The sequence below is a fragment of the Ambystoma mexicanum genome, chromosome 13, assembly GCF_040938575.1.
Source record: "Ambystoma mexicanum isolate Mex_15411 chromosome 13, UKY_AmexF1_1, whole genome shotgun sequence".
Lineage (NCBI taxonomy): Eukaryota > Metazoa > Chordata > Amphibia > Caudata > Ambystomatidae > Ambystoma > Ambystoma mexicanum.
Genome location: NC_090938.1, coordinates 541,957,416 through 541,967,819, shown reverse-complemented (window position 1 = coordinate 541,967,819; position 10,404 = coordinate 541,957,416). Strand labels below are relative to the sequence as shown.

The 10,404-nt window shown below is 49.9% G+C and overlaps 1 protein-coding gene across 2 annotated transcripts in view; it reads right to left on the bottom strand.

Annotated features, from left to right (window-relative positions):
• The window catches only part of ITGA2B (integrin subunit alpha 2b), a 462,084-nt gene extending 456,948 nt beyond the window's left edge, over positions 1–5,136 (bottom strand). For both annotated transcript variants that reach the window (XM_069634280.1, XM_069634281.1), the window contains exon 1: positions 4,918–5,136. In XM_069634280.1, the coding sequence (XP_069490381.1) occupies positions 4,918–5,099 (182 nt within the window). In that variant the 5' untranslated portion in view covers positions 5,100–5,136. The remainder of the gene's footprint in view (positions 1–4,917) is intronic.
• Between the last annotated feature and the right edge of the window lie 5,268 nt (positions 5,137–10,404).

Genomic DNA, 10,404 nt, shown 5'->3' with positions numbered 1-10,404 from the left:
AGGATTATGGAAAGGGTAACTGGGTGAAAGGGTGAGACATTTGTGATGGAGAAGAGCAGAGATAATTAAAGGGGGGCAGAGCCAACTAAGGGGAATTGTGGGAATATGTTAGCATGTGGCAGGTGAGAGATGGAAATAAGAAGCGGAGGGAAAAGAAAACGGAACGCAGACCTCCAACTGGGAAAAGGGGAGACAGAAGTAGAGAACTAGGAGAGAACTAAGTTGAAGCGAGGAAGGACAGCGAGAAGAAAGGAAAATCATTTGGGAATGGGTGGAGTGAACTAGGAAGTTAAAAGAGAGCTGAAGAAGGAGAAACAGAACAGGAGCAAAAGGTAAAAAATAGGAAATATGAGTATAACTAGAAGAAGTACTAGCAAAAGGGGCAAGGGAGCTGGGAGGAAAGAAGTAGTGAATTTGGGGAACTGGGGAGCAAACTAGGAGGACGTAGAGAGAATGAGGGTAACATCATTCAAGGAAAGGGAAGGACTAGGCAAAATAGAGAGAGACCTGGCATTAGGAGAGAAAGAACTAAGGGGGGGGCGGAAGAGACAGGCTAGGAGGAGGGTGACAAATGGTGGGACCAATGGACGGGACAGAACTAATGTGCAAAGAAATAACCGGGAGCAGGGCAGTGAGGACTACACTGGGGAAAGCAAGAACCTGGGTACGGGTTAGGGAAAGTGGGGAGAGAGAAAGAAAGTAGGGGAAAGCAACTAGGTGGCGTGGAGTGCAGCGGTGAGACTCAGGACATAGAAATAGGGGAAGGGAACATGGCGAGAGAATTCGGGAATGGGAAGAGAAAAGGGAGGGGAGGGAAAGGAAAGACAGAATTCGAAGTAAGGTATGAATAAGGAAATCTGAGTGATACCTTGAGAGGACAGAGAGGTGGATGGGAGTTGGAAAGAAGAGAGACCCCACACAACAGACAGAGCCGGATGTGAAGCAACCAGGACCAGAGAAGAAAACAACACAGAAAGGGGAGGGAGTTGTGTGTATGGATGGGACTGGGAGAAAGGGGCAACAACACGAGACTAAACATGCCTACCTCCATAGAAACTGGAGAAAGGAAACAGAAGACAAGGAGAAAGAACTAAGGCACTGGGAGAGATAGAGAATGGGGCAAAGTGGTGGGGGAAACAAGAGGAAGGAGAGACCTAGGGGATGGCGTGATAACCAAGGCAAGTGGGGAGAGGCTTGGGGGTAAGTGTTGGGCAGAGTGGGTGCAGGGCTAGTGGAAGAGGAAGAGAGAACAAAAGCTAGGGAGAAAGGAAGAAACCTCACAGGAAAGGGAGAAGGGCAGAGGTGGAGAGGAGTGAGAACTGGGAAACGGGAAGGGAGGCCTACCGGAAGTGGAGGCCAGGGTTCTAGAGGAAAGGACTGGCTGATATAAGACTAGGGCCAGAGAAGAAGAACTAGAAGGGAAAGCGAACTGGTGAAAGAGGAGAGAGAATAGGAGGAGAGAAGAAGGTTAAGTTAAAAGGAAGTATTGGAAGGGAATAGTAAACAAGTGTATTAGTATTGCTTATATTTGAGTTATTTATTGGGTGTGAACTTCGTGCCCCAGAAAGGAATGGAGCGCTGCACCAGGCATACATGAGACGGCTATGAAGCACCAGACCTTTCAGCACAGTGTTTATTCATGACATAGCATGTGGCAGCAGGGACAAAGTTACCATTTACAGTTAGTGGGGAACATGTAACAGTACCAAGAGCCGGTGTGTGGGGTTTGAACAGGAGGGATGGGCTGCAAAACGTGGCCATCAGGAGGCAAATTAGTCTAGGTGTGTTTGAGGGTGTACTTTACGGGTAAGAAGAAAGTGCTGCTTTAAAAGGGAGGGATACTGGGCTTGGTGGATTGGGGGTGTATTTTATGGGGTAGGAAGAAAGTGCTCCTTAAAAAGGGAGGGATACTGGGCTTGGTGGATTTGGGGGTGTATTTTACAAGGTAAGGCGAAAGTGCTCCTTTAAAAGGGAGGGATCCTGGGCTTGGTGGATTTGGGGGTGTAGTTTATGGGGTGAGAGGAAAGTGCGCCTTTAAAAGGGAGGGATACTGGGCTTGGTGGATTTGGGGGTATATCATATCTTATGGGTTAAGAGGAAAGTGCCCCTTTAAAATGGAGGGGTACTGGGCTTGGTGGATTTTGGGGGTGTACCCTATGGGGTAAGAGGAAAGTGCTCCTTTAAAAGGGATGGATACTGGGCTTGGTGGATTTGGGGGTGTATCTTATGAGGTAGGAAGAAAGTGCTCCATTAAAAGGGAGGGATACTGGGCTTGGTGGATTTAGGGGTGTATCTTATCTTATGGGGTAGGAAGAAAGTGCTGCTTTAAAAGGGAGGGGTACTGGGCTTGGTGGATTTAGGGGTGTATCTTATCTTATGGGGTAGGAAGAAAGTGCTGCTTTAAAAGGGAGGGATACTGGGCTTGGTGGATTTAGGGGTGTATCTTGTTTTATGGGGTAGGACGAAAGTGCTGCTTTAAAAGGTCGGGATACTGGGAAGGGTGGATTTGGGGGTGTATTTATGGGGTAAGAGGAAAGTGCCCCTTTAAAAGGGAGGGATACTGGGCTTGGTGGATTTGGGGTGTAGCTTATGAGGTAAGAAGAAAGTGCTGCTATAAAAGGGAGGGATACCGGGATTGGTCGATTTGGGGGTGTATCTTATGTGGTAAGAGGAAAGTGCCCCTTTAGGGTTCTGATGTCTTTACTGAATTGCACTAGGGTGGGCGGTAGGTCTGGTGTCAACGGGTGTGAGGTTCCGCAGTCTGGCACGTAGACCAATAATACTGGTTTCCTGGTTCTTTTTTGTGTTGCATTTCTCCTTTAGTTTGTGTGTTTCCGCTGTTTCCTCTCCTGGTTGCTTGCAGATTCTTTGCTGTCAAATTGCATGCCCTCCCTCGTGGTTGGCTCCCCTGCTCCGGTGTATTGATCCCTTGCAATCGGATTCCTTTGCCATCCAGTTCCCCCTCTGACTTGTGGCTCATAGAGTTAGGTCCAGGGCTCAATACATCCAATAATAATAATAATAATAGTAATAATAATAATAATAGTAATAATAATAGCTAGGTCCTGGCTTGTGCTGATGAGGCCTTTGCTTGGAAGGTGGGGGCGATAGCCAATGAAATGTGATGAGTGTGAAAAAGTGAAATGAGCTGGTGCAAAGGGCAGAGAAATGTGAAATGTGGAGAGTTAGAAAAAGAGCGTGCCCTAGGACAAGCAATACACAGAGCAAACGAGAGATGCAGAGGTGATGGAACGAAGAGGGAAAGGGAAAGTAAACAGGACTGGGGCCAAGGGGAAGAGAGCTAGTCTCACTGAAAAGAAAGAATTAGGAGAAGGGGGCGAGAACTGGGGAAATAGGGGGATAGAGGCGTTAAAGGGAGCGATAACTAAGGGCAAGGGGTTACAGCAAGGGAAATGGGGAACTGAAAGGAACGTGATGTCAAAGCAGCGGGATTAGAGGGCGTGTTGATGGAACTCGTGGTTGGGGAGAACGCACTAGAGAAAGGGGAGAGAGAGAAATGGAGAATTAGACCCGTGAGAAAAGGAGAGACAACAAAGGGAAAGGGGAAAAGGAAGACCGGAGAATGGGAAAAATCTTGGAAAATAATTAGGTGCAATGGATGGAGAGCATAAGAGGAAAGAGAAGGCACATGGGGGTTGGGAAGGGAGACGTACAGGGGAAGATGGAGGGACACCCTGGGTAAGATTGACAGCTGTGGGAGAAGGAACTAGGGCGGATTGAGAGGAGATCAGGGGGAGGGGATATCAACAGACAGAGGAAGGTGAGGGAGAAACAGAGGAGAAGGAAGAGGAGAGAACCACAGAGATAAAGGCAACAACTAGGGGCAACCGAGAGATTATCAGTGAAGTGGTGAAGAAATGAACAGAAGGCTGGAGGGTGTTTGGAAAAGGACAATGGGGACAGGAGAGAGAAATTAGAGAGAATTAGTGAGGGAGAAAGATAATTAGGGAAGGCAAATAGCGGAGACACTGATAGGAATAGAGCAAATCAATAGAAATAGAAAGAGGAGAGGGAAGAGAAAGGGGGCTTGTGATAGAGGAATAAAGTGGGTTGAGCTGAGGGGGGGGGGGTGACCAGAGACAGAGCTAGCGAGATGCGCAGCCTTGCCCTCACTTCCCTCGCCGTGGCTGGCCTCATAGTTTACCCTCACTTCCCTGCCACCCTTCCCTCGCAAGGGCTGAGTTTAGGGATCGCCACAATGAATATGTTTGAGAGGAATTGCCATATAAAGCATTTCGGTCACCTTGAATGTAGGGGCGGAGTACATAGCCTTCAGGGTTCCGAACTTTCGCAGCTTAAATAATGATAAGTTATGTATATAGTGCCTCAGCGCACATATTTACATACAACATCACCCAAACGAAATTGGTACTCATTTATCCACATCAGAAGGATGAATGGCTGAGTTGGCCTTGCCGGGATTCGAACCTGCGACATGCAGATCACTCTCAGATCGCAGCAGCGAGACTCAACCCGCTGTGCTATCTCACTGAGGTGTCGGGGTGTTGTGTTTTATGCACCCTTCCCTGCGTGTGATGTGGGTGACTTCTCCCATACACATTCTACCTCCACAGTGGTTTATATCCGTGGCCCTTTGGCTAAAGGGGGAACGGGACCCACTTCTGTCAGAATGCACTAATCCCCACGAAAGGGCCAATATAGTGAAAAAAAACTGTTATAAACAAAAACGGGTCCCAAACCTTCCTCGGTCTGATGATGGTTGCATATGGAGACCTTCTTCTGACACATCATTCACTAGACTACCCCTGTAAATCATGGGGTGAGGGTGAGCAAGGGGCGCAGAGCGTCACCAGAGTAGGATCAGGCATCCTCAAAAATCCTAGACCCCCCAACCGCCAGAACGGCTTCGTCCTGCCAGAGTGTCCATCTCCTTACCTCCCGTCGCTGGCACGATAGAAATCCAGAGAAAACCCAAAATAACTGCCCTGAGGTCCTGCGTAGATCTGGGCACGGTCCACGGCTAGATTTAAGGCCTGCGTCATCGGGACCTGTAGCAGCAGGCAGCAACAGAGAAGGGGCGCAGGGAGAGGGGCCAGAGGCCTGCGGACACCAGCCATGGCCTGTCTTTCCTCGTTTTGCTCACACTATGCCGGGCTGCAGGAGATGCGCCTAAGAGGGGACTGCAATGGGCGCGGCTATTCACCACACGTTGCTGGCGTGACAAGTTTCCTCATTGAGGTTTGAATGTTATCGTGGTGGAAGGAAGCAGTACTTATCCACTTTAGGACGCCTCGTAATATTCTGAAGTCAGGCGGACCGCGCTCAAGGGACAAGAGAACGTCTGTGCTGGCCATGATGGGGTCCTGCAGCCTATGTTTCTATGCAATATCTTGCCCCAGTGCCGAAAACAAAAATGCGCCCACCAAGCCCCCCCTCGCAAGTTTGCGTCTGGCTCCCTGACGCAAACATTGCGTACAGGGCAAGCACTCCTTAACCTCCTTAACGAAATGCTCGAGATTGTTTTCTGGGAACCAGGATCTCTGACCAGCCTCTAGGATGGTTGTACCCAGGGCTTTAAGTGGGCCAGGGCCGATCCCCGGCAGGCTCCAAAATCTCATTTTGAGGCGCAGTCCTGCTGTGGCTTACTAGTCTCCCCTGGTAGCCCCGGCCACTACATGACAAGGATTTTTTTCTAAGCCTGAAGCTTTCGCTTGTGTGCGAGAGCTTCAGGCATCAGAAAAAAATGCCTTTCATCCATAATGGTGGCGCCGCACCTGCGAGGCATCCCTTCAAGCAAGGGATGCCCGTGGGCCTGTGTCACCATTATGGAGAGAAACGGGAGGCTGCTGGAAGCAGAGGCCTTTTTGTCTAAATCCTGAAGCTCCCGCTGGAGTTTCAGTCTTTAGGAAAAAAGGCCTCATTTTCCAGCAGCCTCGCCCTTTCAGCCTTAATGGTGACGCTGCCCTTTCCATCTGGCCAGGAGCAGCGCCACCATGAGGGCTGAATAGGTGAGGCGCTGCCCCTTGCCAGGCAAGCCTATAGGAAATAAATGCAGAGGACAGCTCCCTCTTCCCCATGGGGAGAGGGTGCTGATCTCTACAAAAGGCTGTATGGCAGGGGTGCCAGTAGTCCATTGAGCCAGGCTTGTCAAGGGGGTGTGGCTTAATGGGTCAGCAGGAGACCCCACTGTTAGGCCACACCCCCTTGATGAGCCCCAGCTCATTTAGCAGTGCCACTTAAGGCACTGGTTGTATCCCTCAATGTGGGCGCACAGGCAGTCGGACTAACCTCACAGACACGGCTTTAATCTGTTACTCAAATAGCGGGAGACCGCTCTGCACCTTTATTAGTGCGGGCCACGTCTCTGCACACGTGGCCCCAACATGTGACTGTGCACGAGTCACGGCGCAAGATCAAGGGGCTTTTCCGCTTGCAGTTCTGGCCAACGTTGATGTCAAGCTGTTCTGCTGGGACTACTTTACACACATATTAGTTTTGCGGTGTTGCTGCATTGCCAACATACCTCTGTGGTCTAGGGTGGCCAACTGTCCCGGATTTCGCAGGATTGTCCGGCAATTAGGGACTCTGTCCCGCAGTTTGCGGAGTGGCTGTGCGGGTCGCATCCCAACTTGCGTCGGGACAACCTGCCTTCAGCACAGCCATTCTGCAAATTGAAGTGGCCGTCTACACACCACGGCGCTGCCACCTGCTGCTTTCTTTCTCCGGGCGCTCTGCAGCCCTTGCCCTTGGTCCTTTTGAGCCTGCAGGTTGAGCTGCTAACGCTCTGACACCTGGCTTTATTCCAAGGCTAATGCTTTGTTCCTGGGGTCCTGATGGTCATGTTTGCAGTTAAAAAAACGTGACCATCACCTCCCAAGGACAAACCATTTGCATTTCAATTAAGCCAGTAAATAAAAGCCATTAAAAAAAAATTATTTAAAAAAGGGGCGAGCCAAACATGAATGACGCTGTGATGTCATCGCCGCCTTGTGTGCAAGTGTCCAGCGAAAGACTATCAAACAGTTGGCCACCCTACTTTGGTCTGGTATACACTTAGGCACATATATACATTGGGGAGTAACAAGCCTATAGGGCTTTGTTACTACAAACTTTATTAGTCCAATATGGAAGTAGGGGTGGCCCCACTGGCCGGAAAAGCTGCACCAGGGATATCGCTGCCACATCGGCAGATGGTCACCGGGCAGTCCCTCTGTGTCGGCTCACCCATGATGGAAAGCGCTCCACTAGCCGGCAAAGCCGCGCCCGCTGATGACTGTCATCTTGCCAGCAGGTCTCTGGCCCGTCTGCTGCAGGGGGGTCCTCCAGCAGGCCTGAGTGGTGTTTGTCCTTTGGCGGCAGACCGTATTCTGGAGTCTTTCACCCAGGCAGGAATGTCCAAATTAACTGTTGCGGCATGGGGCGCTGTCCTCCCCCAGGGAGGAGTACTGTGGTGGCATGCATGCAGAGGGCAGGCTGTTCCTCTTCCCCTTGTGGGTTCAGCGCCTGCCACTGCACATCCTCCCCCAACAGGAGTTTCTTCTTATTAATGGTGGCGAACGCGCTGCTGTCACTCCTCCAGGTGGAAGTGTTCACTATTTCAGCAGCAGTCCTTGCCGCTGTGCTGCTCACCCTCTTCAGGCAGTTCATATGCTTCAGGCTGCAGTGTCGGTGGAGGCCAGCTTTGCTCGTTCTCCCCCCAGGCGTAAGTCCAACATTTAATTAGGCTGCGCCGGTTCCCTCTCCCCCAGGTAACCGATTCAGCCGATGCAGTGGCATTCACTTTGCCTGGGCAGCAGATCCAGCTGCTACTGCTCTCCTGAAGCAGTATTATGGCTAAAGTCATTTCTTGGTCCTAGAAGCGCTTGTGTAGCCAAGGGCTCCTCGAAATCCAAGAAAGTTCCTGTTGAGTGTGGTGTCCCCCAAGGATCATGCCTGTCACCACTACTGTTTAATATATATATTACATGTCTATGTGATATGTTAAAATCCATGGGCATACTATTTGCAAACTACGCCGATGACACCCAGATAGTTATTAAACTAAATGGGGTCTATAAAGATGATCTTTTAACTATTAATAGAATCTATGAAGCAATCCAGAAATGGATGGCCCTAAATTCTCTTGCTCTTAATGACAAGAAAACAGAGCTATTGATCATCAGCACACCCCATAGGATCAGAAATCCAGACGACTCTTACAAGACCTTTGAGATAGATGGCAACAAGATTGCCGTATCTGAATATGTAAAAACCCTTGGAGTGTTCTTTGATGCCCACTTGACCTTCCAAAAGCATGTGGCCTATCTTAAATCATCCTGTGCTTTTCTTACACATCTTCTTTGGCAAACACGTCCCTATTTATATGAAGCTAATAGAGCATCAATCGCAGCTGCGATTGTAAATACTAAACTGGGCTATTGTAATAGTCTCTTTATTGGCACTACCAAATCCAATATAAAGAGTCTTCAAACAATTCAAATGGAGCAGTTCGGGCGGTTCGTGGATTGAGTCGTCAATCCCACATTACAGAACACCGAAAAAGACTACACTGGCTCTCTATTGAGCAACAACTGACCTTTAAGGGGCTAGTCATAGGGCCTCATTACGACCCTGGCGCTAATGGGTTAACGGCGCCGTTAAACCATTAGCGCCTGATTATGAGGTCCCTTTGCGGGACCCGACCTTAACGGCTGGTCTACACCAGCCATTAAAGTAGGGACCCGCAAAGGGACCTTGGTGCTAAGTACGGTACCGCAGTTTGCGGTACCGTACTTAGCGCCTTCCCCATTCCCATTGAGCCCTATGGGGAAAAAATGGGAAGGGGGAATTACCACCCCGCCAACCTTGTAATGGGTGGTAATTCCCCTTTTCTCCATGGCGGAGTCGGTAAGTTACCGGCATGGACCATGGTGCTAGTAGCACCATGGTTTTCCGCCTGGGTCGTAATGAGGCCCATAGTCTTTAAATGTTTATTAGGTAGTGCCCCAGAATATCTCAAGGCAAGATTAAAAATGGTAACACCCAAACGTAGCTTATGTTCAAATAATCAGATGTTGTTATTCCAACCATGCACGATCACAAAAAAACTAGGCAGAGCAAGTTTTGCAGCCTGGGGCCCAAGAAACTGGAATGTGATCCCAATTCATCTGAAACAATGTGGAACGCTGCAACAGTTCAGCAAACGGCTGAAGACGTTTCTGTTTGAAGGCAAAAAAAAAAAACTGACATATGCTCCCAACAAAACCCTGCCTCTCTTTATGACACTGCCTGTCATTTGATTAAGAAAGACTTCTGAACCCCACCTGTATTTATGTCTTGTTTTATTTTATTTTTTTTGTTATTTTTTTTTGTTATGTTTTTGTCCATGTGAGCGCCCTGAGACCTTTGGGTGAGAGTTGTGCTATACAAGAAAATATTTAGTTAGTTTGTTAGTTAGTTACTGTGGCAGGCCTCACCTATTCTCTCCCCCCGGCGGGAGACTGTATTTACTTGATTGTATGCAGCACTGCAGGCTGCTTCTTTGCCCCCACCCTCAGCAGGGAAGCTGTGCAGTTTACCTTCTGGCCGCCTGCAGCATCGGCAGACCGCACTTCTTCCTTCCCTCCTGGCAGGAGACTTCATTGCTTGTCGCGGCCACTCGCAACGTCCCTCTCCCAAGCCGGAGATATGTTGCTGCTTTGTTGCCTGGCCTTACCGCTCACTCCTTCCCCATGCGGGAGCCTACAGCTCTGTGAGATGGAGGAGGGGGGACCTGTGCCATGATCACGCTCTCTGTCCTCACGAGCAGCGGCCGCTCCCTCCCTGTGTCGGGCTCCCCCGGTCAGGAGCCTTAGAGGGCAGCAGGGTCCTCGATATTCATGGCGGCTGCCCGCCCGGCCGTGCGACAGGGCTCGTGGCCCCGCCGCACATTGCTGAGCTCCCCAGGCGGGAGCGCACTTCGCTACACCACAACGATGTGGCAAGGATAGGCTGGGTCCTTATTGTGATCAGCATACAGCCGATCCCATCCTCGTCGCCAAATGTCTCGGGGAACCAGGGTCTCTGGCCCCGTCAGGATGGTTGTGCCCCTCAGTGTGGGGCGGCCTGATGGGCCCATGGCGCGGGCAAGCAGCACCGGAATAACCGTATATTCGCTATGTTCTTTCTTATTCCTAATCAATTTGAACATACTCTGACCTTTTGCGCCTTGGTACCCTAGGGTACCTGTATATCTCTGCTTTGTATATTGTGTACATATGTTATGTACTTATTCTTATATGTAACTAAGCTGAACATATTCTTGCTTTTTGCGCCCTGATACCCTCGGGTCTGGTGCGCACATAAACAAACAAACACACAGACACGGCTGTAGTCTGTTACTCGAACTTGTCAAGCCGGAGACCGCTAGGTACCTTAATTAGTGCAGGCCACGTGTCTGCACAC